The sequence below is a fragment of the Calidris pugnax genome, unplaced genomic scaffold (assembly GCF_001431845.1).
Source record: "Calidris pugnax isolate Ruff unplaced genomic scaffold, ASM143184v1 scaffold28, whole genome shotgun sequence".
In the NCBI taxonomy this organism is placed as follows: domain Eukaryota; kingdom Metazoa; phylum Chordata; class Aves; order Charadriiformes; family Scolopacidae; genus Calidris; species Calidris pugnax.
The window spans coordinates 14,110,838-14,138,424 of NW_015090842.1; the positions used below are offsets into that span (position 1 = coordinate 14,110,838).

General features: G+C 39.7%; 2 protein-coding genes and 1 long non-coding RNA gene across 3 annotated transcripts in view; 2 read left to right on the plus strand and 1 right to left on the minus strand.

Moving 5' to 3' along the window:
• LOC106888224 overlaps positions 1–17,138 on the minus strand; it is a 32,249-nt gene extending 15,111 nt beyond the window's left edge. The window contains exons 1-2 of the long non-coding RNA XR_001412073.1: positions 17,075–17,138; positions 1,737–1,847 (exon numbers count right to left, since the gene is read on the minus strand). This is a non-coding gene — a long non-coding RNA (uncharacterized LOC106888224). The remainder of the gene's footprint in view (positions 1–1,736; positions 1,848–17,074) is intronic.
• On the plus strand, positions 172–16,424 carry GPT2 (glutamic pyruvate transaminase (alanine aminotransferase) 2). Its single transcript, XM_014942251.1, has 10 exons — positions 172–258; positions 1,716–1,824; positions 5,479–5,612; positions 7,598–7,841; positions 8,583–8,662; positions 9,211–9,347; positions 10,047–10,221; positions 11,047–11,202; positions 12,265–12,377; positions 13,630–16,424. The coding sequence occupies exons 1-10, from the start codon at positions 226–228 to the stop codon at positions 13,718–13,720; spliced, it is 1,272 nt and encodes a 423-aa protein (XP_014797737.1). The 5' UTR covers positions 172–225; the 3' UTR covers positions 13,721–16,424.
• An 813-nt stretch (positions 17,139–17,951) lies between the features above and the next one.
• On the plus strand, positions 17,952–27,138 carry LOC106888222 (borealin-2-like). Its single transcript, XM_014942254.1, has 10 exons — positions 17,952–18,378; positions 19,179–19,307; positions 20,268–20,308; positions 20,801–20,861; positions 21,574–21,641; positions 22,418–22,485; positions 23,951–24,049; positions 25,773–25,905; positions 26,123–26,209; positions 27,001–27,138. The coding sequence occupies exons 1-10, from the start codon at positions 18,249–18,251 to the stop codon at positions 27,046–27,048; spliced, it is 864 nt and encodes a 287-aa protein (XP_014797740.1). The 5' UTR covers positions 17,952–18,248; the 3' UTR covers positions 27,049–27,138.
• Positions 27,139–27,587: the final 449 nt, after the last annotated feature.

A 27,587-nucleotide genomic window follows, 5' to 3' on the forward strand; every position in this document is an offset into this window, starting at 1 on the left:
TTTACTGGCAGTACTGTATAAGAAAAGCACTAAGCTTTACATTAAATACTGTATCTGTTCTGAGATAGGGCACTGTTTAGTTACAACCATATGACAAATACCAAAAAAGAAGAATTCCTTATCATCTACTTCAGCCCTAACAATACATTATGATTTATCTCTTTTTAGGGAATCAAAAAACCTTTTACTGAAGTAATTAAAGCCAACATTGGAGATGCACATGCAATGGGACAGAGGCCAATCACCTTCCTCCGTCAGGTAAGAATATTATAAAATATTATTTGGGATTTTTAATTAGATTACCAAGAATCCCTTAAAAACTGACTGATGTGTGTATTAGTATAAATTATTCCCTAGATGCACTTGGACTTAAAATAGTTCTGTTGTAAAGGATCACAAATTTTGATTTCTGAGACAAAGTCCTATACCTTGCTTCTGAGTGTCCTCTTTCAACCCAGTAATTTTCCTTACTTTTCAGCTATCGCTCCCCATCTCCCGCCACTTCTCCTACGTTATCAGTCAGCGCAGGCGTTATCAATAATACACTTCAAAAGAGAAAGTGGCTGTCCTCAAAACAAAAAGCAAATGCCTCTTTTCATCTGACCATGTACTTTAAGGTCTGCACGCAGTTGGGTACGATTAGTTGTACCGTTGCTGATTTTGCACATTTTAACTCTGGGCAAGCTCAGCTGTAGGTTAACTTTTAGGAAAGGCTACAACAGAATCCACATTTGTGTATTATTCCTAAAACACAATCAATGTTTAAAACCAGCACTACGCTATTTACTGTGCATCCCTTACACACACATGTAAAATCCTCAGTTTACAATAAGGCAAATTCAGAGAGTTCCAGGACAAACTGAAGCCGCATCAAACTGGGCATCCAAGCGACAAGATGATAAAATTGAGCTACACAGCAAACTGTGAGCAAACTAGGAAGACCAGAGCCACTTACAAATTATCCAGATCCAATGGGAAATCCTTCCTCCCCATGGCTGTGTGCACACATGCATTAATTATTTAGTGACTGTTCTACCGGATGACAACAGCCCATCTGTATTACACCACGTAAGCTTAAAAATGAGAGAGAGACTGGAACAAATTAAGCTGATCTCAAGCAAGACTTCTAGATTCTTTGTGTCTTAGATTCCTTCATAAACTTCATTCTGCAAGGTCATGTTTCTACTTTTACTATGTTCCATATCATCACTTCTTTTTTAATTAAATATTGCCCACAAATTCAAATTAATAAGAACTATAAGTTATTTTTAGGAAGGATTATTAGAACATGCAACTGGCACTTCAAAATCTGATCATATTTCTCAGTTCTGCTCCATATTTAAACTCTTGATTTCTTATCAATAAAGTGGGCTGGTAATACACAAAGAGTGGAGGGTAGAGGTGTTTAGAGATAACATATGAATAATTAACTGTGTTTTACTGTGTTTGCACTATGCATAGCTCACTTGATTCCAATCTTCTGTCTGTAACACAAATAGTTAATAATTCTATAACTGTTTTTATCAGCAGAACTTGGAACCTGGTAAGATTTCTTCACTTCTGTCAGCACTACCCTTAGAAAAACAACTGCAAACTCTTCATCAATAACCTTTGTTTTAAATTAGCCAGTATTTGTGATCTTCATTTCACAGTGATATTACCAACTTAAAACAACCATTGAGAAGTGGCTAATTTATATTTTCTTGGCACTCTAGGTGGTGGCACTGTGTACATACCCAAACCTGTTGGACAGCCCGAGTTTTCCAGAAGATGCCAAAAAGCGAGCCAGACGGATCTTGCAGGGTTGTGGAGGAAACAGCTTAGGTAAGCATCTTTTTCAGCTGCTCCTGTTGGTATTAGAATCAACAAAGGTAGTTTCAACATCTGCAGTGCTGAGATTTCTTAATTGTGTTGTATATGGTTACAAGTCAAACGGGAGATGGCCTAGGGCAAAACGGTAGGGGGAGAGTTCACAGTGCTGCCTAATGAGCAGCAGTGACTAATAGTGCAAATTTTTGATGAGACTTGTCACAGGAGAGGAAGATGAGGATTATATAGTTATGGAGCCCTCACCACAATAACATCAAGGCATAACCCTAAACAGAACGCTGAGCTTTTTTTTGTATTAGGAAAGTAAGTGGCAGAGAATACTAGTGAAGCCTCGTTACTGTTCCTATGACATCTGTTAATCCTGGGCTCTGAGAGCTGTCTCCTGCTAAGTCTAGGTGGGGCTGTTTACAATTTTATCATCTCTAGATGTTTCTCTGCCAAGGAGTCTACTGTCCCTATAACAACGGCATCAACAAACAATACATGTCCATCTCTGCCGATCGAGTTCACAGTCCTGCATCTTAATCCTGAACAACCAGCCCAAGTGTATTTATCAGGATATGAACTAGGGTATCAGAAACTCAGGTACCAAGGTGACAATGCTCTGCAAAGGGAAAGCCACACAGCTGAAAGGTGGTAGCTTTTTACTTAGCTGAGATAGTTTTAACTGAAGATGTCAAAGCCCTATTACTCCAAGGTAAAATAACCCTTGAAAGAACTAAAAAAACTCTATTCTTCAACCACTGTTCCTGCAAGAGTATACGTATAATATATGCATAAATAAGTACAAACTTTACATATTCCGTGGAGAGGAAATGGAAGAGACAACTTCTTTATTATCTAGCAACCGTACTGCCTAGTGGGAAATGCCACTAGAATTTTTACTCTGCAGATAGTGTTACAGCTGCTGGGTATGGCAGAGGATCTGGCACACTTAATTACCTTCTGCCAGGTAGGCAGAGTACATATTAGAGTAACTGGCATTTTTCTTAATCTTTGTGATTGCAGTACCTATTTGCACTGGCATCTATTGAGAGTAGGTGCTGTGAAACTTAATAAAATAAACAAAACCTAACACAGAATGTATTTTATCTTCACCTTTTTTGCGTTGGTTTTGTTTCTGTATGTAGAACATCACATGAATTCCTTTCCTGGTTTACTTTGGAACAATTAATCCACATAGTACTAGTTGTCATGTAAAAGTTACTGAGTGAATGTTGCCTCAATCTTTCTTTGTAGTGATTTTCAAACTCAGAGACTTGGTAAGAGTTTTCAGAATGCTGGGTCTTGGCCCCATGCTGGAATGAAATGAAAGGAATTCAGCCTTGCATGATATTTCAGAAATATGTTGACTCTGTACAAAATACTCTTTTCAGCAGAAGATCACATATTTCAAGTAATTTGTGTTAGCTCAGTAGCCACTGAGGAAATAGGCCTGAAACAGATGCCATATTCAAATAAGATGATCATTCTGAATACACCCTTTTAATTTGAGTGGATAAATTCAAGTTCTGTAAGTGGCTGGAGTGCAAATGATTTTTTTCTTGATATGATATGCACCAAGAACATCCGTCCCTCTAAAGTCCTGAAAACTAAAACCCCTGCAGACCTTACTGATCTGCTGCACTGGTTTATGCCTTCTCTCCACCCTCCCTGTCTCCAGTATCATCTATCATCCCTTTCTCTTGGCCTCTGTTGCTCTTCAGCCCCCGTCCTCGCAGCCCGAGGCATGTGGGTGTGCAGCTGAATGGAAGCTACTCCCATCACCTTGTCAGTAGTCTGACAACTTACTGCTGTTCTCCTCATGGCCAAGAAGGAGAAATTAGCTTTCTTGGGAAAAAGCAAAGGTCAAAGACTGTTCCTTCCAGGTAGCTTCAAGTGTGATGTTGTGTTCTAGTAAAACCTTTTTTTCAAAAAATTTGTCAATCCAACACAGAAGTGGCTTTACTACACATGGTCAAGCTATTTGAAGCGTTGTACCATCATCTATACCAGCCTGTTTAAATGTATTAATGTAAAGTTAATATGAATGTCTTGACCTCTGGATATGAACTAGAATAACCTCACTTCCAATAAACATTCATTTGACAAAACCCTACTCATAGTATTGAGTCTTGCTACTCCTGGATCATGTGTGAAGGCTCAGAATGTCCTCAACTTCTGTTGTGTTCAAACACTCTGGGATTCCTTTAACATCACTTACTTTACCTGTGGGTAACTATCACATCTTTCCAGGCAGCTGAAAAATTTATCCCTCTCCTATATATAAGAATATTTAATATATGCACATGCAGCTTTTTGGGTTGGGTTTATTTATTTGCATCCCACCATACAAAGAAATGGGTTCTAGTCAAAGCCATCAACTGAGTACAATTAAGTGTAGAAGATCTGAAAATTGAATTCAGGTCTTCTGTATACCCTCACTGAGTCATGGGACTCAGCCCACGATAGAGAACAAGACAGAATGACTGTCAGAGGTTTGTTCTCCTACTTCAGCAGCAGCTTCCTCACTGTGGTCAAAGACCCGTGTATAGACCCAATATAACTTTTAGTCCTGTAAAAGTAAACGTTTAGGACATCTGGGAACTTTGTGCCCTGAATTACCATTTTGTTCCATGCAATTGTGCAATACTTGCAAAGGTTCTTTGTCTTTATAAATTATGCTTTCACAGAAGTATCATCAGGGAGAATACTAGTATATAACTGAGGGATGAGAGCTAAGTCAGGCACAATTATTCCACTCCACCCAACAAGCAAAGAAGATTGTGCAGCTTCATGACAGTGTTCTAAATTGGATATATGCTTGTCACTTCATTGTCCATCAGTCTTAGGCTTCATAGCTTGAATCTGTTCCTCACCTTGGCTTAGGCTTATTTTTACTCTGTATTTGTTGCACACGCTCAGAAAGGATGCACATAATCATCTAAAGTCTTATTTTATTTAAGATTATTAATTGTGCTCTGTAAATTGCACGAGGCTTATAGATTGGGGGGATCCTAGATGTTTCGGCTACAAGTAACTGAAAAGCGGTTGTGGGAGATGCTGTGTGGGGAGAGAGAAGTTTAGGATTTTGGGGGTTTCAGACTGTGGATGCTACAAGTAACTGAAAAGCAGTTGTGGGAGATGCTGTGGGGGGAGAGAGAAGTTGTTTAGGATTTTGGGGGTTTCAGACTGTGGAAGAAATGGTATTATATTATTTTCATGTTGCAAATAGAAATCTTATTTTTGTCATGGATTTGAAGAAGTTGTTTTCCTTTCTATTGCACATGCTACCTCTTTTCCTTGTTCCCATTACTTAAATAGGTGTTGGTTGACATTGTAAAGACATTTTCAAAGTAAAGAAAGCAACTGGGAGATAGTCAAAAAGGGATTCCTGTCCCAGTTTGCAAAGTAGCCTTTAAATCCTACTTTTTACCAATATTATTTTTGTATTTTAGTGATACTAACTGTATTTATCTAATTCAAAATTAATTTTTTGCTCTATGAACAAACTTTCCTACTCCTTAAAAACTGCCCCCCCTAGTCCTGGGGATCCAAAGCTCCCATATATACAAGCTACTTCATACAATACTAGCTCAGGAGTTCTGCTAGTAAACAGGAAATCTGTTCGTTGTTCTCAATTCTCATCTCATTCTGTATTTTTCACAGGATCTTACAGTGCCAGTCAAGGTATAAACTGCATCCGTGAAGATGTTGCTTCGTATATTGAAAGAAGAGATGGAGGGGTTCCTGCAGATCCAGATAACATATATCTTACCACTGGGGCAAGTGATGGTATTGCTGTAAGTGCTAAAATTAAACCTGTCTCTTCTCGGTATAAACTATAATTTACCAGTTACCTTTGGAAATACAGATCTCTGTTGGACATCTGGTCTCACAAACTCCTGTGAGTTTGATCTAGCAGGTACTGCAGTCACAGTTAGTGGATATCCAACACACCCAATTATGTGGATGTAAGATGCCAGCTAAGAAATAGGCACATGAAGACAAAGTCTCTTAACATGCACTAACTTGTACCTTTTGCAAAGGTAGTATGAACTACATAGGTGCCTAAATATAAATTTAGGAGATTCAGACCAGACTAAGTAATGGTGGTTAAGAAACATAAGCACTGAAGATTACAGGGTATGAATCAGTGGCAGAGAGAAGAGGGAACGACCTTGGAAGTGAGAAGTCTCAGCAGTATTTCTTCTTAGTAGACTCTGCTAGAGCAGATTAACGCCAGTGAAAATCCCAAAGAGCTACTGCAGTAGCCAGCTTGTTTGGGAAAAACTTGAGGTTCTGGATTCAATCAAGGTTCAAAGATGGTCCTCAGGTAAGACAGGAATAATTGCCCATTAGGTTTTTCCTTTACACTGACTGATACTGACATTACAACAACCAACAGTCCTTTGCTGGCAGCGTTTTAGAGCTTGTTTGGAAAAGGTGTTTTTTTAAATGACATCTAGTGGCAGAGCTCAGAATGACACTGTTCCGACGAGCAATTCCCCAGATGTCTTTAGTGAATTGGCTTTCCAGAGTTTATGATGCCAAGTGTTACCCTGGCAGCTTGTCAGGAATGGCAGTGTGGCATATCAAATCTGTACCACGCTTATTTGATTCCACCAGCGATGAAAAGTCAGCAGTACAATGAGTCTCATTATTTGGAACTTCCAAGGATAAAACAACTAGTCTTTCATAACTTGGGGGGCAGAGGGTGTTAAAGAGTTTTTAAATCTGCATTTGGTCCTGATTATACATTTTGGATGCTTCGTGGTTTTAAAGTAGTGTTGGGTAGAAAATGTTGTTGATTATAAATCATGAGCTTAGCAGCTGAGTTAGTATGTGATACAAGGCACAGAAAGACAGATTTTGTTCTAGAACCAATCAGAAACTGAAAGGATACTGCTGTTTTACCTGAAGAGATATTTTTGTTTTTACACTATCAATTAAATGACTGATAAGGAGGCCTGCTTTGATTGCACCTGTATGTCAGAGTGAAGTACAAGCAAGAAATCTCTCCACTTCCTGCAGTACAATGAGACTCATTGTACTGCTGACTTTTCATCGCTGGTGGAATCAAATGCCCTCTTATTTAATTCACAAGTAGAAAGCCTACACATAGACACACAGCTGTTGGGCACAGGTAAATCCTCTGGACTGACTTTAGCACAAGCATTACATTTCTCCTTGTCTTCTGGGCTTAAAATACATGTGATACATTAGATTTCCATCCCAAGATAAGCAGGCTTTTTGTCTGTTACTTGAAAATGAAACCATAATGTGTGTCTCTAGCTCTGTTCCCACCTGGCTACAATCTGTTCCACAGGCCCCAGTTCTAATTTCTGGTTTTATTTATTGGCCTGTTGTGTTCAGTGAGATAAAAGGAGTGGAAAGCAAAAAGCAACAACTGGCCGACGCTGCTTTGCTTACAACCGGGCACAGCAGAAAAATCATGATCTTGATATTCCCGTTTCCAGCTTTCCCTCTAGCCTTGTGCTCAGAATGTTTTTCCCAAATTTTGCAGTTGATCAGACACGATCGTTAGAAGCCGTGACATGCAGACGAATTCCATTAAGCTGAGTTAGACCATCCGACTCAGCCAGTAACTTAACTTGAAATAAATAAATGCTCTTTGATATGAGAAAATGACTGTACGCTTGTAGAAATCTGCCTTAACTCTAGATTTTTTAAGAAAGAAGATCACTAACTTATTCTAGAGTATACTATTAATTCTGGGGTGTGACTTTTTCCTTTTTTCTTTTTTTAATTCCTACTTTTTCCTCAGACAATTTTAAAGATCCTGGTCTCAGGAGGTGGAAAATCCCGAACAGGAGTGATGATCCCTATACCACAATATCCCTTATATTCAGCGGCCATATCTGAACTAGATGCTATCCAGGTGAACTACTATTTGGATGAAGAAAATTGCTGGGCTCTAAATGTGAATGAACTTCGCCGATCCTTGAATGAAGCTAAAGCATACTGCAATCCAAAAGTCCTCTGCATCATCAACCCTGGAAATCCCACAGGTCTATGGCAATTTTGTTTAATGGATGGGTTTTAAGACCAATTTTTTTTTCCCTTTTTCATCCACTTGACATTGCAGGCAAATCCTAAATACATATCAAATATGTAAAGCTGAATTCTAGACACCAGTGCCCTAAGTAGGACAGAATATCATGCTTCTAGAAACTTATTTTCAGTATCATGGAACTCCAGGGATTTGGGAAGAGAGGAGGGAGCAGGTTCACTTTGCTGGATCCCATTTGAAGCCACTGCTTCCACTGAACTTTTGCAGACTTGTGGAATGACTTTCAGTCAGTCTTTATCAAAGATCTTGTCTCTGACATGGTCTGTAGCCTCTCGCCTGTGAGAGGCAACGACTACAGAAACACTCTGAAACCAGTGCCTCCCTCAGAATAATTTAGGGGTTTGAGTAGCTGAGGCTGATTAGTGAGAAACTAGCTCCCACTTAACCATCAAGCACGTATTTCAAATGATGAGTTATACATAGAGTACTACTCTGAATAACTTATTGATTACTGTATCTCACACTTCCTTTGCTTGACGTGGACTAAGTTACTTTGAACCATAATTCCTTCAAAAATGTTCCTTAATTTCCCACTTAGTGAACTGAATTCTAAAATTCAATAGCACTTTTCTGAGAAAGCGGAATATGTTACTGAAAAGCTGGTAGGTCTGGGCGAAAAGATTTATACATATATGATCCACTAACTTTCTTCTTTCTTGCTTTAAAAATCAAACTATAGGACAGGTACAAAGCAGAAAGTGCATTGAAGATGTGATACACTTCGCTTGGGAAGAGAAACTTTTTCTTCTGGCTGACGAGGTAACGGAATATTCTGTTCTCTCAAAAGCACAGCTAAGAGTACACTTGAGATGTAATTTTGTTACGTGTGTGGTATTGGTATTTTTTAAGTACAGGGAGCAGATTTTCTGTTATTATATTAAGACATGAACAAACTTGCAAGATTCTCAATATCAGAGGATTAATATGAGAGGTGGCTTGATCTGGATTTGAACTAGAGAGAAAGCATAGGGGACTCAAACAAGGAGACACAAGGAGGAACTTTGCTGGAACTGACCTTAAAGCCTATGTGATACTCAGATCACTTCAACTGAAAGAAACAGAAGGAAAATCAATTTAAACATACAAGTAAAGGTTATATTATACAAAGCTCACTGTTCTTCCAAAGGTTAAACTATTAACTATGGCCACACGAGATAAAATGTATCATTACAGTAACTATTACTTAACAAAGAACCTTGTGTCTTCTACGGGTTTTAAGTTTCGAGTGTTACCCTTGGCTCTCTAAAAGGCCATTTTTTATCCTTAGTTGGCAGAACAGAGCACATTAACGTCTTCTGACTGTTCAGGTTTACCAGGACAATGTGTACTCTGAAGGATGCCAGTTTCATTCTTTCAAAAAGATTCTGTATGAGATGGGACCCGAGTACTATAACAATGTTGAGCTGGCCTCTTTTCACTCCACCTCTAAGGGATACATGGGCGAGTAAGTCTGCTTTAGTTTCTTTTTATTTCATCTTCCTCATTAATCTGGTTGGACAGCCGTTTCATGTTAGTGCCCTGAAGGTAATCCACTGTCTTCTATTAATCTTAACTAAAAACTATTAAGAAAAGGAAAGCAAACATTTAAGGCACAGAATAATGGATTAGCTCAGTGGTTTTCAAAGTACCGAATAATAACTGTATTTATTTCAGAAACCTAATGCCTCAGTTCCACAAAGGTGAAATCCTACAGTCCTAAACCAGACTTGTGATAGAGAAAAGTACAGTCTCCAACATTCAAGGGAACAGCTCTGGAATCACTGGGAAGTTTGATATTACAAATGTTTAGGTTTGGTTGTTTTGGGGAGAAAGAGATGGAAGAAAAAGTTTTCTGACTAAATGAATGCTGCTACAGCCATATGCTCTTGTTCTGAAGAGCAAACAATCCAAGTTAGTCGTTAACTTGTGTAACAGGGAAGCTGCATGTACACCATTTTCTCTGTATGGGATACTAGGGCTTAATGACACATCATTCAGTGCCATCTTAAAACATTATCAGTATAGCAGCTGTTTCAACAACCTGTATGTTACATATTGTAAGATCCTCATTAATTGTCTTTCCACTTCTGCAGTTATTTTCATTGCTTTTCCAGTATTTATACACTTGAGGTTAACCCATCTGTTCTGTTCACTTTAATCACAGATGTGGCTACAGAGGAGGTTACATGGAGGTCATTAACTTGCACCCAGAAATTAAAGGACAGCTTGTTAAGCTGCTTTCTGTTCGCCTTTGTCCTCCAGTCTCAGGACAAGCAGCAATGGATATTGTAGTGAATCCTCCAATACCTGGAGAAGAATCTTATTCACAGTTCATAAAGGTCAGCAATAAGATGCTTGTTCTTCTGCACATTGCCTAGACGTATCCTAAATATTGTGAATTCAAAATATGCACTGAGTCCAGACTTCTTTCCTTTCTTCTCAGGCAATCCTGTAATATCACCAATTTACAGAACTATCCAGAGTATTTTAAATCAACTCAATATGACTACTTTTAAAAATACTTGTAATTCCTTTTACGGTTCCTTTGTTTAGGAGCCAAAAAAAGCTAAGAAGGTATTATAAAATCAGCTTTCTTGTTGAGAAATTCAACTTCTCTCCTGTGCTTAGCATGAGAAAAAGAATTACTAAATAAGATTTGCTTTTACTAAAATCTGAACAGTATTGTAAGTTCAAACACAGTTTAAAAATTACCCTTACTCTTAGGTATCCAGTGCCCCTATATACTGGAAAACATGGTATTCTATATTAAAGTATGCATATAGTTTCTCACTTGTAAAAAATGAAACTGAATCTGACTTAAGAAATTACAGTATTGAGTCAGATCAAAGGTTCAGCTACCATGGCCTCTAAAAAGAGTCAAGAGTGGACACTCAGAAGGAAGAATTTAAGAAAAGGGCATGCAGATAGAGACTTTTGCAGGTTATTGTCTATCTACAACACTTTGTAGTCGTATCCTGCTAATGCCTTTTCACATTGCTGTCTTTAAGAGTATGACTGGAATTAGGAACGTCATTTTCTCTAATAGCTCAGCAAAGCCCTCAAAGTGTGCTCAATTTGGGGAAGGGTTCTAGAAGCATCCGTTTTCTCTGGCGTTTTTACTGCCACTTCAAATGTATCAAACTGAACACCTTCCTTTTAAACAGGAGAAGGAATCTGTTTTGAACAATCTCGCCAAAAAAGCCAAACTAACAGAAGACATGTTTAACAAGGTACCAGGAATTCACTGCAATACACTTCAAGGAGCTATGTATGCTTTCCCACGGATCTTTATTCCTTCCAAAGCCATTGAGGAAGCCAAGGTCAGTCAGTCATTTTTATTCCAATCCATTTTAACCTTCACACACTTGTGCCTGCCACTTCTAATGACGAACTTCTATTTGAGAGCTAGAGTAAGCTCATGCAGTTCCAAAAGCAGCACCTCATTGACTATGTATGATCTTAAACAAAGCACAACCTTTACTTTAAGAGAGGAAAACAAAACAGAGCATTTCATCACAGTGCTAAGGCTTCCAGGTTGAGAATGTCACCCAAGGATGTTAGTGATAAATGATTAAGTCAGAGGGAGGGCAAGTAGCTGGACCTGTGCAAATTCCCAGTTGCTGCCCATGCCTGGAGGTGTGACAGGGACTGTGAATGGCAGGGAGAGACTGACCCTGCAAAAGCAGCCCCATTCAGCAAGTTTGGGAAGAAGGGAGGGAGGTTTCATCACAAATTTTCCTTCTGTACAACACCTTTCTGCACGTGGGTCAGTCAGCTGCATTACGAAACAACAAGTCTTTTTGTTCCTAACTAGAGCTCCATTACTTTAAGTGTAATGTTCATTTTTTAAAGGGAATTTTATCAGCATAGCTGAAGACAAAAATAGGGCTGTTTTTCAGCTGCTTATTTGATTAGGCATATAACCTGCATGTATTTAAGAACTTCCATACTTATTAATCAGGGGACTTTCTAGTTAGCAGATAATTCAGGGGAAAAAATAGTAACTGCCAACGGAACTGGAACACACAGCTCTCAAATTAATTTCATCTTGTCAAATGTCAGTGGCTTAGATTTTTGTAAGTACAATTTTGATACGTTTTACAAAAAGTTACAAGCAAGTCAAGGAGAAAAAACAAAAATATCTAAAACCTCTCTTTTGAAGTTAATGTTTTTTGTAGGTTTTTCAGCCTTGTGCCTCCATGAAGTACTGTTATTTAATTCACAGTGTGAACTGTCCCATTAGCCATTGTTTCTCAGCTTCTTCAGTAGAGAGAGTAAGAAACCAATAATGTAAGATAAGGTTTCAGGAAGAAAAGCAATCATGAAATTCTATATATTTGGAATATTTTTACTTCAATAATTCCAAGCATCCATTTCCTTAGGCTCACAAAATGGCACCTGATATGTTCTATTGCATGAAACTTCTGGAAGAGACTGGAATATGTGTTGTACCTGGAAGTGGATTCGGCCAAAGAGAAGGAAGCTACCATTTCAGGTACAGTTTCTGTTTATTTAAAATCAAATGAACTATAATAAGCTAAATGCCATCCCACTACTTTATCTTCTGATTAAATATAAGGATTTTTATTTCAGTTTATGTTGTCTCAGTTTCTACTGGACACTTTCTGTGGACTGACAGCTAGGTCGAAGACGTGGTCTGCTAGATGAGCTATTCAGGTTTTTACAGTGTTTTCACAGCTTGCTGACATAGTTTTATTCTATTTTTATACCCTGACATTTGAAATGCCTTCTCCACGAATACAAACAATAATAATAGCTTATACTCTAATCTTAAAGTTGGCTAAGGCATTACAAAAACTGGCCTCCTTTCTTCTGGGGGGAAGGGGGATAAAAGTGTTTCCATATGGAGAAACTGCATGAAAGATGCAGTACCTTCCCTATAAAGCTGCTCCTTGAACTTGCCGAATAACTCTCTGCTTCACCAAAACAAGATGTTGGACTAAATCTTTTAATACCAAAACCATGAACACAAACTCTATTGCTTTTGTTTCCAGTAAACAGCATTTTCCAATTAACTAAGCACTTTACCGAGCCACTGATAGCTGGAATTTATCACAGAATTTAGTCTTGTTTGGTCTGAAGCAACATAGCAGAGGGTATCCTTAGCCATGAGAGGTCTGCAGCACAGACAGCTGGTTAGAGATCTGTGTGCATGCAGCTACAGGAAAAAACTAGTGTGGGTCCATCCCTGTACCAGTGTGGGAAAAACAATTTGTTCTCTAGGTCTTCCCTACAGTCTTGCAGACATACTCAACGTGATTTTCAGCTTGTTCAGAAGAAGGAAAAAAGGGACTAAAAACCACAGCATAGGATGTGCATTGATTTAATGCTTCTGAATTAAGTTTTCAGTTCAAAAAGAAATGTACATTTACTCATAACTGCCTGACCCTAAGGCTCCAAAAAATGGGTATAATCTGGCATAACTGCCCCCAAAATGGAAACTGAGCTGCTGTTATTTCTTACTGATAACTTTTTTTATCACTCAACAGGAAACAACAGTTTCTGAATTCCTGTATATTAGCCAATGCAAAGAAATTGCTATAGTTTAATAGTATAGTTCAATTAAAGCATATATGCAGAAAATAAGAGAATAATATCAAAACAGATATTAAACTTGACAGATTACTAGCTGTACCCTGAGATTAATCAGGGCAAAGATCACAGCTAAATTTGTTTTGAAGATAATGTGGGTTCTTTTTTTCCTTTCTTTAAATGTTATTTTTCAGAATGACCATTCTTCCTCCAGTAGAGAAGCTGAAGATCCTACTGGAGAAAGTGAAAGACTTCCACATAAAGTTTCTTGAAAAATATGCATGAAACTACTGTGGCTTCTCTCCCTCATCTCCCCCCCTCTTCAAGGCAAATGCAGAAAATGAACAAAGATGTGCTGAGAATGTGCTGCTCATCTAATTTAACTAAATTCAAAATAGATAGAACCAATCTCAGATACTGATACAACTTATTGGACTATTAAATTTAATGTCTGGTATAGAAGACATTGTTACACCAACTTTTTTTTTTAAGGGGAAGGGGAGAATGTGAAGAAAGCAGTGAAAAGGAAGTCAGTATATGATTTTGTGCCTTGATTGGAAGTTATATTTGTGAACTTTTGACTTAATAGGTTGGGGAAGGGAGCTGCTCATTAAAATTACTACTGTTGTGTGGGGGTTTTTTTTATGAAACAGAAATGCCAAAAGCAATTGTTTAGCTAGGAACATGTTTCCCATCTCAAAATGATTCTAAAAAAATTCAGAAGCCTACATTATAGATATTGTTTGGTTTCATTTTTGTTGTTGTTAAGTATGAAGTGTTCTCCAAATCTGATTAAGCAGGTAAGTACAGTGTGCTTATTTAAAAAAAAAAAGAAAAGAAAAGAAAAGAAAAAACCCACAACTTTGGCAGATGTGTGCAGGTACCCTTGAATTTCTCTTAAAAAGAAATCCTGCCATCACAGCATAATCTGAGAAGAAAATGTAGTTTTGATCTGAGAGGAAAATGTAGTTTTGATCAGAGGACCGAACATGGTATCTGCTTGAACCCTATTTTTATGAAACTGAAACATAATGAGGAATATTAGCTTCTTACTCGTATGCTGTTCAACACATCATCCCAGCGTAAGAGCACCGAATGCTTCCTCTCGTAACAACTCCATGAGTCTCCTGTTAACTCACATCTTCCACACACATGGAACACAGCAAGTTCCTATTTCAAAGCAGACGTGAGTACTGACAGTCCTTTCAATCAGGGTGAAATACAACACTATTTCAGAATCGCTTTATCTGTGGAGAACATTTGTTTGGAACCACATGCCGGAGAGACCCGTTAGCTGGCCAAAATCCAGCTTGAACTGGCAAGGACTAACAAATGTTGTTACCAGGAGAAATGCTGGGGGTGGTTTCTAGTGAAGGGAAAGGTATTTAAAGGAAAATGGCTTGCACCAAGCGTAAAGATAACGCTAGTACAGCTCACTTAAATCTTCCGCAGTCCTACTGCTGGCTGCACGATCCTGAGTGCTTATTAAAACCCAGCTAAACCAGGTCGCTACCTAGGAGTACAGCTGTATTGCTCTACTCATCTATGCCAGTTTCCCTGCACAAGGAAGGAAGGCTTCTGTTTCTCTAGAGCTGGAAGCTGGACACCTTCTGCTAGCACTGATAAAGGACTGAAGGAACGTAGCTTCCAGTACTCAGCCATGAAAGCGTTAGCATTTGTCAGGCTTAGGCTCAGCATTTACAAAGTTTATTCTCTAAGAATATCTCACTTAATCTAGTCATTAATTTTAAGTTATTAATTTAGAAGTAAAGTCATTTTTATGTCTACTAGCACTTTGTTAGGCTGCCTTCGTAGCTGGTTCAACATCCTACGCTGATCCAGGTTACTAAAGCCAAGGGCTAGAGAATCACCATTTGGATAAAGCATGTGCCAATCTATTACGTGCAGAGGAGGAGAGATGTTGCCAATAACTGTCCTTGCAACAGCTGCTGCTGGTCCATGACACAGCATTTGTGGCTGGTGTCCTTCTCACAGTTCCTTACTGAAGCCTGTGAGAAGAATCTAGTACTTCTCAGTCACCTGCCAGTGGTCACAGATCCATGAATGAAGACGGCACGCTGCTACACAAGGCTACTAGGGAGGCTCGGGGGGAAAAAAAAAAATAAATACTTTTATCCTTGAGAAATGTACTTCTTGGAGGACAGCAGGCTGAGAACACTTACGTTGCCACTCTCCATTGATAAATACAACTTTTTATCTGTTAGCACTCTCCACTTGGCATCCTTAATATGCACTAATAAAACAAACCCAGAAAGCAAAACTGTAGTAAGAGCTCAGAATATTGATGTAAAAATAAGACAAACGCACTTTCCTATTCCAGGAATGTGTCCAAATCAGATCTGGCTTTGGACTCATAATGCAGTGTAGATTGAAGCTAAGATCTAACAATGGGAGTTAGAATATTTTTTTATATTTTTGTAACTACAGCTTTTTCATGGGGTAGTATTTGTAATCTAATAAGTCAATAGATTTTATATTTGCCTTGCATTTGCACCTGATACTTCTGGAAAAAAATGTAAAGGTTTACAAGTTTCTAATGATAATTTACAGGTGTGAAAGGCTTTTTGTTTTAAGTCGGGACAGCAATTCTTACACTTTTAAATCAAAATATAATGGCATAAACTGAGTTTTTTCTAAACATTCTATTATGGTGCCTTTTATGTTTCTGACATTATAAGGGATAACAATTTGTTCTTGATGCATCTCATATGGAAGGGTGGTGATTTCTATTGTCCATCCAAAATATTTGTATGTACTGTGATACAGTTAATGTGCATTTTGTGGAACAATCTTGTAAAGCTAAGAACAGAGGCTTATTTTCAATGTCTTTGAAATATTTCATTAATAACAGACAATCCTTACTTTCAAATGCATGCTTCTAGGTTTGATTTTCCTACAGGTGCTCCTTATAATGGTACTTCAGATGTATGAGACTTCCAAATAATAAAGCACATGTTAAAAAAAAAAAGGTAATAGTTCTCCATTTCCTGTGTCACTGAAGAAGCACTTGCTGGATTGCACTGAGGCATTTAACTTCATGTTCAAAGTGGTATTTACTTTAACCCATGTAAGAGATTAATTTCATTAATTTCTGCATCACTCCAATTTATGGACTTGAAGTTCATCAAACTTGTTACCACAAAACTGTTCCCTGCCAAACACAGAACTGTACATAGAGATGATATGAAGTATGTTTTACACTCATAATTAATCATATCTTTTTATGCAAGGAGTTACAACCAGCAGTTAAGGAAGCCAGACTTCCTTCTTCATAGAGAGGCTCAATCAGTTGGTTAAGGACCATCAACTGTGGCCTGAAAGCTTTGGTGAGGGCGTTGTTTGGCAAAGTCAGTTGTTTCCTTTTTAAAAAACTTCTTACGTGGCTTGGATGAGATCAGACTTACAGAGCAAAACAATCTTGTCTTTTTGCAGTGACACCTCAGAAGGACTTTACTGGTGTTTGGTAATTCAAAAGAAAATGAAGTTTAGGGAAATGGAAGGTAGTCCTACTTCCCTAAACTTATACACATATGCCAGCACCACTAAAAGAAAAAAACAAAAGCAGGCTATTCTCTTTGTATCACGTATTTGAGTGTTTCCCAGAGCAGCAACACTTACCTGTTTTTTTGGGGGGAGTAGGTTGGTTGGTTTACAAACAAGAACATGGTCTGATACGAAACAGTTATGTTACAAATTGTCAGTCAGATTTTTACAGCTTTTTTTGGGGGGGTGACGTAGGCTGTCCCATCTGGATCAGTAGATAAGGATACTGTGCCAGACACATATGATGCATAAAAAGCTACTAACTTCAGACAGCTGGCAACACCAACTTCATACACCGTGTGAAGGACACCAGTGTTTTAAGACATTATCTAAATTCCCTTTTATGCATGTCCTTGGTCGATAGAGAACACGGGTTTGTTCCTTTGTACAAAAGCTGAGATATTCGTATCTCTGGTGTGCTTTTTTATTTGAATGCATGTGAGGTAATAAGTTTGGGCTAGGAATTCTACTTTTAAGGATGCGGCTTTGAATGTTTTTATACATTCAATACTTCATGCAGCCACGCCTTTCCGATGTTCCACATTATTACATGTTTATTGCATACTCTCTTCCCCCGATCAGAATTTGCACAACCTGCAACCACCTGCTTCAGGCGGAACAGGTTATTTGCTTTGCTCGCCCCGAAGCGCTGCCCATCCCTCACTCCCGACAGCAGCCAAACAGCTAAAAACAAACCTCAGCTGTGAAAGAGGGTCCCTCTCGTACAGCTAAATGGTTTCCAGCTCCCTGCCCAAGCCCTGCCAGCCCCTGCTCACCACTCACCCCGGGATGGAAGCGGTCCCCAGCCCCACCGCCGCTCCTCAGGCGCCCGGGTCAGCCGCGGCCGCTTCAAAGCAATTAACAAAAAAAGCACAATTAATGTCGTGCCACCAGGATAAAGCCCGCCCAGCTCCCGTCAGGACGCGGGGCGCCGGCTGTTGGCCAGGGATAGTTGTGTCCCCCATTCCTGCAGCACCACCCAGACCCCACGATTCTCACCTCACAAATTCCCGCCTTCCCGCCCTCCCTCCTGAGGGGACAGCCCGGGAACACCCCCCTCTCCGTCCGGCCCCACAGACCGGGGCCTTCCCGCCTCGCCTCGCCCCGTCCCCTCACACCGCAGCCCCCGCCACCCCTCAGGGTGTGCCGACCCGGGGGAGGAGAAGGAGGGGAGGGAGAAGGTCCCCCCCGGCTCTTACAAAAGCTTCCCGGGCGAGGAGAGCCGGCTGTGTCCTGTGAGGAAGCGGCCATGCCCCTGAGGAAGCCGGCGGGCAAGCGGCGGAGCACCGACTCGGGAGTGGAGCCCGACCGCGGGGCCCTCTCTCAGGAGAAGAAGGACCAACGCATCGAGCTCTTCCTCAGAGACTTCGACCAGCAGGGTAGGCCCGGGGAGAGGCTCCGGGAAGCGGGGTGGGCCGGCGGGAGCCCCGGCATGGCGAGTGGTGGCCGCCGTCCCACCTTTCGCCGCGGGTCGGAGAGGCCTGTCCTCGTCGCCTTCTCCTCAGCCTGAGGAGCGTGGCCGGTGGCGACTTGGGAAGAAGCAATGACACCCAAGGCAGATTTTATGTAGCTTATAAATGGTTAAACTGTAGGGGATCTTCTTCTAGAGAAGAAACGTAGCTTTGGTTTCAAGGTTTCAAGGACTTAGTAAGATAAGAAAGGATGTACGTAGCCCTGAGAACATGGTGACCCTAAGGCAGGGATGCAGTTAAGTATGGACATTGTCTGACAACAGGTGGTAGCCGAGAGATCATTAGTTTTAATGAGCAATTAAGCAGTTAGGATGTTTTGCTGACGAAAAGTGAACCAAAGGACAGGTGAAGAAGATGAAGATTGAGGAAGAAATAACCCTCACTCAAAATGAGGACCACCAGAAGGCACAACTACCCATGCCCAAAAGCTTATTATAATATGTAAATGAATTCTCAGAAATGTGATGGATATGCTAATGTTTTCTTGGAATGGCATTGAATATGTATACCCATTGTGTATTGAATTTGATAACAGCATTTGGTGTGCACAAAGGGAGGAGCTATACCCTGTGCACCCGGCGCCACAATAAAGAATGCCTGTTTTCTAATCTTTAAACTGAGTCTTAGAAAGCTTTATCTGCTGGTTTGTGGTAACAGCAACACCTAGAGCAATAAAAGCCTGGGTGGTTTTTTTGTTTCTTTTAAAGCCAAGGAAAATATCCAGGAAATGAAGAAAGAGCTTCATTCGCTTCTGCAAACAGCTGAGAAGGCGTTTACGGTGGAGCTGCTGAAGATGCCAGTTGCCATCAGGAAAATGAGAAGAAAAGACTTGCTTAGTAAGTGTGTGTGGTCTTAAATTTTCCAGGAACGCAGATGTCATTACAGCATGATGTACCCCTGGCTAATGTGAGAAAACATGTGAACTTAGTGATTTTTATGAAAAAAAAAAAGTTTACTTTGCTGTGTATTTTAAGCTAATCAGTAGTGGTATGAGTCTGCAGCTGCTCAGTAAGCACTGTTGTTCAAGTATAGACTCTGGAGCCTTCTTATATGTGTGCTTTTAAGTCATCCCTTTTTTTAAAGCCTGAAGAGACAAGGAATAATTACATGTCTAGTATTTTCTGTGTGTAAAAGCTTAAGCATTTCTTCCCATCTGAATCTAGCCACAGACATTATTTTGTCTTTCTGTTAATTTGAAGTCTTTTACTACTGAGCCTTTCTCATCTAGTTGCTTACCTGTGATGATGAGCAAACAAGTTCAGTTTAAGGCTCACATTTATGCAGCAGTTTAAGCTGTGCTGTACAGTTGGCATCAGATATATCTTCTGGTGAGAACTGATGTTTTTGGAATCTACCTTGTGGCTGGAAATTGCAGGGGCTGCACAAAGATCAAACCCAAGACTCAAAGAACTTGGTTTTACTGTAAGCCTTTGCTAAGTATTTATTTCAGTGTCTTTCTTGGAAACTTATGCCTGAAAGCATTAGCTTTCAGGAGTGCAATGTACAGGGGTTTTTCTTCTTTGAATTGAGGTTATATATCATGTGACCGCACTTAGTATCCTTTCAAAGATAAAACATACTGAAATAGCCTAAGGTTTTCATTGTTGTTTTGTAGGAGTGACTGTCCTAGGAGACTTGAATCTTGTTCAAATGCAACATATATGCCAGATAGCTTAATTATTTAACCAACTGTAATGCTGAATTCCATGTTGAGGTTCATAGCTCATAAGATAGAACCTGCAGATAGTAGTTATGCAGGTAATAGCATATAAACAAGTTACTTTCTTGAATTGCAGATTTGCAAGGAAGGGAGGAAGTGGCTCTTGCTGCTGCAGTGGTAAGTGTGTGTTTTGAAATTTTATCACAGCTTACAGAACAGAAGTCTTCTGTCCCTGCTGTAAGCACTTCAGACAAATGTTTTCATTTGGCTGTCTGTTTAAATAGAAGATGATATGAAAAGGCTAGACAGCCAGCCGTGGTGCAGTTGTGAACACTATCTAAAGCTTCAAGGTCACGGAATTACAGAATTGTCCAGGTTGGAAGGGACCTTTCAGATCACTAAGTCCAACCATCAACCTAACACTGACAAAAACCATCACTAAACCATATTGCTAAGCACTACTTATACCAGTCTTTTAAATGCCTCCAGCATCATCTGTGGGCAGAAATCCAGATGTTTCTGAAAAAATAAACTGGTGTTTAGCCAATCCCACTTCTGTTACTTTATTTTGTGCCTTTTTAGTTCACTGCCTTTTGTAGGATGAATCACGTTACTGGGCAAAATCTGTTGTCTTTCCCTTGTTGAATAAACATTTTTATTTTTTTTTAGACTGACTGTTCTCTAGAAGAAGTACCCAATCCAAAACTCTCCAGGACCAACAGCAGAAAAGGCAAGCCAATCCATTAATAGATAGCTTGGTTCTTAAATTTTCACTTTTTTTTATTGGTTGAACTGGGCATTTGTAAAGTGAATGTTAAGCTTGAAGGATACAAGAGGGAAAAGTGTGTAACTGGAAGTACAACATACAGCTCTCCTCTGCGTTCAGCGTGGAGGATCATGAACTATGCTACTGCTCAAGCACTTTAAAACTTGAGATAAGAGTTCCTGCCCTTTGAATTTATCACTGAAAATGGTGACAAGGGACAGATTTAAGTGACTTGTCAGTGCTTTACAGTATAGTAGAAGTGTTAGGAAAGTCACCCCTATTTTCTCATCAGTTCTGCTTTTGACCTCCTCCCTATTGAGGTTTGTAAAGAAAATACCATTTCTTCATACACCAAAATATGCAATAGGAGACTACCACTGAAATATAATTCTATTTTGTTGAAGGGTTATCTAGTGTCTAACTGAAGAGACTACCACTGAAATATAATTCTGTTTTGTTGAAGGGTTATCTAGTGTCTAACTGTCCTGTGTGTCACAGGGTCTGTGATGAACAGGCATAGTTTGCTTTGAACTCTGTCCCAGGTGAATGACGGTCAAATAGCAGAGCTGATAAATAGCTGTCAGTGGGTAAACGGGCTTCAAACAGACGAGTTTGAAGTGGTGTTCTGTGCTTTTAATGAGATTTTATTTTCCTTGTCTTTCTAATACATTTCTAGTTAAGGTAACTACAATTGTTGAATATGAAGATGCCAAGCATGTTTCTGCAACAAAAGTGTGTAAAAAAGTAAGTCTATTCTGAATAAACAACATAGGGGTTAAATCAGTTCTGACCTGCTAGGAACCCAGCTAGATCTATGACCGGGCAGGCCAATGGCCTGTGGTTTGTTTGAAAAATTAGTTCATTTAAATTCAATGTATTTTAAGTTAAGCAAGGCTAAACTGCACAGTAAATTAATCTCATCATGAAATATGGTATCTGCACTTCTGGTAACTCATTCACACAGACTTGCAAATACTGGCATAACCATACTCTCTTGACTTGGTGGTTTGAGGAACTTTTTTTTACTTTTAAAAAATCAACTTGATGTTTTTATATATGCTTTTCTATATTGGAGTTATTTGTGCATTCTTGTCCACCTTGATCTCTCAACCAAATAGCACAGGTGTATTAATTGTACTGTCCCAGTCTGTGCAATACAGTGTCACAGCCAGACACTGACGTATGTAGCAAGATGACAACAGAGATAAAAAGATTATGTGCACAGTTACAGGCATTAATTAAAAGAGGGCTTACAGGTTGGAGGGGTGTATATTACAGAGGTGGTTGTTTATGCAGAACTTCGGTATGAATAAATAAATATTCTTTGGCATTATGGAACTTTTGTTTTGGAATGCCTGTTTGCCATTTTATTTATATTTAGAACTATAAAAGACAGCAGTGTGGGGCTTAACTGTTCCTTATCAACCAGGTATTCTTACAGTATTGTTCCCTGGTGATATCTATAATTTTGCCTTAAAATGTCGCTTCTTCTAACTGCAGTCTTACATGTACCCTTTCAGGTGTCCAAAACAAAGTCATTGGTTTCATTGTCCTCCGGTTTAAACAGCAAATTCCAGCCTCTTTCTAGGTAAGACTGACCTTTGATAGCTTATTACACTCTCCTGAACTTGTGAATGCTGAGAAAAAACTCTTCAGGTAAAGCAGCTGAGATTTGTGGGCAACAGAAGTACATGTGGTAAAGATGTCTTCCTTAACCCGAATGAGATGCGTTGTAGTGATGTGAGCCCTGAACAAAAAGCACCCCCCGCTGATGGGGGGATGTAGTTGTGTCTCTCACTCACCAAATGGTGCACAGGCCTGAATCTGTGTAATCAGTACAGACTTCCAAACAGTATTTAATGGAAGAGAGCATCAGGGAAACATCTTTGTTGCTCTGTTAGGACTAATGAATTGTTCTGTAATAATTTTGCCCATATACATAGCTGAAAGGGAGGTGTCATTAGCAGGAAAATACACACTTGTAAAAACACCTTAGAGCTACTTACAGCCACGATGGACCAAACTCAAGTCTCACTATGAAATCTAACGAGTTAAAAAATTGGTGGATATCTGCATGAACATCTGTTTTGAGAAGCTATTGCTACATCTACAGCTGCAGGGTGTGTACTTGTACCCACTGACACTTATTGTGATACATTCAAATTGTCTTCAGGGAAATGTGATTTAAATAATATATCGGTGTTTAATGTGCCTAGAAGAAATTAAAAAATAAAAATCGTAGCCAGGTTTAATTAGCTCTTGAATTGAGATTATAGAATTTTTGGCCCAACAAAATCAAACTGGAGAAGGCTGCTTTGCCTGGGGAAGTTTAACTTTTCAGTGTTTGAAGGTTGCTTTTATCCAAGTACATTAACGCTGGGACAAAACCACATGCCCTTACAATATCCCTGAAATTTTTCCCCAAAAAAGGGAAAGAGTGATGTAAACTCCTGTCATCAAGATTTCTGTGAAGTGAGTTAAAATCCAGAACTGGAAAAAAAAAATGGTTCTCTGGATTCAGGTCAACCACAGAGGACAAATATCCTGACAAGTAATCTAGAAAAATTAATTCCTGCTGAAAAAGAAACTTCCCAAGAAATTTTTGCACACTCAAATTGAAAGCTGTGGATGCAGCCTTAATTATACCCCACTTGGGTATTGCAGCCTTCTCTTATCTACACACATAAATTATCTTTCATTCCCCTATGGTGTTAGGTCCCATTATATCATGTCTACCTCAGGAGGGCTTCCTCATATGTATATAGACCAGATCTCTGTCGTGGAGCACTTCAACATTCTCTCACCCACCAGCTGTCTATCTTCATCCTAACTAAAGCTCTACAGTAGATGAGGAGGAAATAACCTCAGGAGGGCTTCCTCATATGTATATAGACCAGATCTCTGTCGTGGAGCACTTCAACATTCTCTCACCCACCAGCTGTCTATCTTCATCCTAACTAAAGCTCTACAGTAGATGAGGAGGAAATAATTTTTAAAAAACCCCAAACCCCACTTAAAAACAACATCCACTTTTTTTTTCCTTCTTTTTTTAGATCTGCTCAGTCTCATGTAAATGTGACTGACGCTGTCAGGTCTCTTGCTTCTGATTGCAGTGCCACAAATTTCAAAACTCTGCCAAAGCTATCTAGAAGGTAAGGGATTTTTGCTTGTTCTAAAATAATTTTGTTAAATATCAAGTTACTATATATCTACATTAATTGCAACCTAGATGTTTATCGGTCATTGTCAACCTAGATTTAATAGATCTTCATGGTCTGCCACTAAATTTGGTAGTAGGGATGTGAATCCTGCTTTTATTGTGGGTGTTAACTTCTCATTGAGGTACAGGATTTGATGTCCTAACTAAGCCAGGTTAAAAAAAGTAAAAAAGAAACTGACAATCAGTTTTTTGCACATTGACCAGTTAAAGCTTTCAGTTGTTATCATTCTCCAGACACTACAGAGTTTGGTTTTGGCAGAAGTCATCAGCTGAAGTGAGGGGGTGAAAAACCTAATAACTTAAATGGGTCACAAAACCAGCAAGTAGCTTAGTTTCACCTTGGCCTGCTATAAATCATAGAGGCTTGTTTCCCTGCAGAAGATACCCAAATGTTACATTTGTGAAGTGGAATAAGAACAACTAGATCATGAAAGAAGATCAGGAAAAAAAAGTTGGGCGAGGAAAGCAGGAGAGCTGCGTGGTTGAGCAGGGAGCTTCTGTAAAAACTCAAGTAGAAGAAGGAAGTTTACAGTGCATGGGAGAAGGGACTGACCACTTGGGAAGATTACAGGAATGCTATTAGAGTATGCAGGGATGAAATCAGGAAAGCCAATGTCTCCTCGGAATTAAAATTGGCAAGGGATGTCAAAGACAATGAGAAGGGTTTGGTGATTTGTTGTTTTGTTTTTTTTCCAAGTATATTGAAGGAAATGTGGGCCCACTGTTGAATGAGATGGGTGCCATGGTAACAGAGGATGTCTTTTTTTCAGTGGTGCCCAGTGACAGGACAAGAGGTAATGGGCACAAACTTGAACATAAGAAATTCCATCTAAACAAGAGGAGAAACTTCTTTCCTTTTGGGGGGTGGCAGAGCCCTGGAAGAGGCTGCCCAGAGAGGTGGTGGAGTCTTCTTCTCTGGAGACATTCAAACCCACCTGGACACGTTCCTGTGCAACCTGCTCTGGGTGACCCTGCTCTGGCAGGGGGTTAGACTAGATGATCTCCAGAGGTCCCTTCCAACCCCATATCATTCTGTGATTCTGTGAATTTTGTATGGTGCAAGACATGCCCTGTACCTCTGAAAGCCAGCAGCTTTGGTGTTCCCCTCTGTAGCAGACAGTTACAGCACACATCAGCAGTGCTGAGGCATGAAGTTTCCTCTTTCCCAAACTATAAGCCTTCACTGTTGATACTGGAGAATGGATATTTGTGTTACTGAGTGGCCCAAAGGTCAGCCTGCTCGCTGGCCTGCAGCACGGGCTTAGGGCTGCTGTGGTGTCTCAGGGTCAGAAGATGTCACCTGGTGGTGGCAGTAAATGCTGCTGTCGGTTGGATTTCCTGTTTTCTGGCAGAACTGGAAAAAATTTAAAATGTCTGTCTTTCTACTGGGTATGTTTGCTACTACTTGCATTTGCTTCGTGCTTGAAAACTTCCTGCAGAGTGGGAAGTTCATCTCTGAGGAACACTTTTCCTGTATCCTAGTGCCAGTTGGATTTCCTGTTGTCTTCTGGCAGAACTGGAAAAATTTTTTAAATTACTGTCTTTCTATTGGGTATGTTTGCTACTACTTGCATTTGCTTCGTGCTTGAAAACTTCCTGCAGTTTTCAAGCAAGTGGGAAGCTCACCTCTGAGGAACACTTTTCCTGTATCCTAGTGCTGGACTCCAACAGCCTGTCTCCAGAACTCTGCCTACCCGTGGAAGGGTTCACGGCATGTTACTGCGAAGTAAATCGGTACCCCGAGATAAAACTGTTCCGTTTGTAAACATTCCTCTGGCTGATGGACAGGTATCAAACTTTTTTTTTTTTAAATCATCTTACAGCAGCTGATAAACTGTAAATAGTCTGATAGTGATAGCTCTTGTTATCCCTAAATGGAAAAATGGTTACTCAAGTTTTGCAGTGTTAACAGGGAAGCACATAATTTTCATAAAAGCTGACCATGCAGGTAAAAACCTTCAGAGTAGATTTTATTTATCTTAAAACTGTTTCTCTTCACCTTTAGACGCTCTGTACGGCTGGTGGAGACCTCCGTAACATTGATGTGCAGCTACTAAATCAAGATACAGTACAGCATATTCATCACCTAGTGGTAAGCTTAAACTAACGGCCTTGCGTAGAAACATTCAGACACCTAGTCTCAGGTTCTCCTGTGAGAGACAGTCACGAATGCAAATTCAAAGTGCTTTAACTCTTCTGAGGTTAAGCCTAAACTGGAGGGAGGAATAGGGCAAGGGAGGACCAGGGAGGGAAATAAGTAAAAATAAGTGCACTTAAGTAAGCGTGTGCAGTTTGGTAATTGCCTGAGAGGCAACAGAAGCATAAACTCTTCCTTCTAGATTGCTCTGGTGTCTCTCCTGCCACGTGAGCAAACTGCCCTTCTCTCATTCACAGAGGCTTACAAAGCTATGGCTAAGCTTCAGTTCTTGTTATAATCTCTCTATTATTCCGTGTCCCTTGGTGAGTAAGAACTTTGCTGCTAATTCTCTGCTGCAGTTCACAGGAACTGCCTTACCTGTGGTGCAGGGAGGAGAACTGTTCTGAAACAGAATGAAGCTGAGCAAAGCTTTGTAGTGTGTAGTGGCCAGCTTCTCTGAAAATGAGTGCCTGGCCTTGCGCGTGAAGGAATATGCAGCACTAGAAAGCTATCTAGACATAAAAAATATTAATGAATTTACAGCCTTGCAGGTATTTAGACTTGAATGCAGCTGTATGAGTTAAGCTAAAGGTCTGGAAGCTGTTTTGTATTACAACATGGGCCTGCCTCTGTAGGTAGTGAAGGGGGCAGTGCTTGCTCACCGCTTGCTTTAGCAACAGCAGCTTTTCTCTCTTCCCAGTCCTGTTGGATACCTTCAACTAAAATGAATTTTTTCCTTCCCTTAGAGCGAGCTGACTGTACTCTGTGGAAAGGCATCAGCTAAACCAAGTTAATGGAACTGTCTTCTGACTAAAGAATATTCATGACAGCTCTTGCTGCCTCTGAAGTGTTTAGAGAATGTCTATAATGTCTTAATAAAGCTGTATACTGTTCAGTAAATGTTTTATATAAAAGCATGTGATGTGTATTATTAAACTCCTGTTATGTCTCTGAACAATACAAAACCAGAAGAAAATAATTCTGCTTTTCTAACTTCTTATAAAAGGCTTAGTTAAAATCTAACCTCAGTTCACAGTAAAATGAACAGTAATAGATTGCATGTAGGAAATAAGTTTTAACTCTGATATTCTAAATAGGACTCTTTTTGGTTGTTTTTTACATGATTGTTTCTAAGTGCCATTCTCGCATATATGCAACAAGCAGAATGTAGTGGCACTATTACATTTTGTCTGCCCAGTATCAATCTCTAGAATTAAGCTGAAGTGCAAACTTTTAAAGTCTCAAATAGCATTTTAAGACCTGTTCCATGTCTTGGATTCATACATGGAATGAATTTTGACACAGGAATAAAACTTCCAGTTTTGTGCTGTGA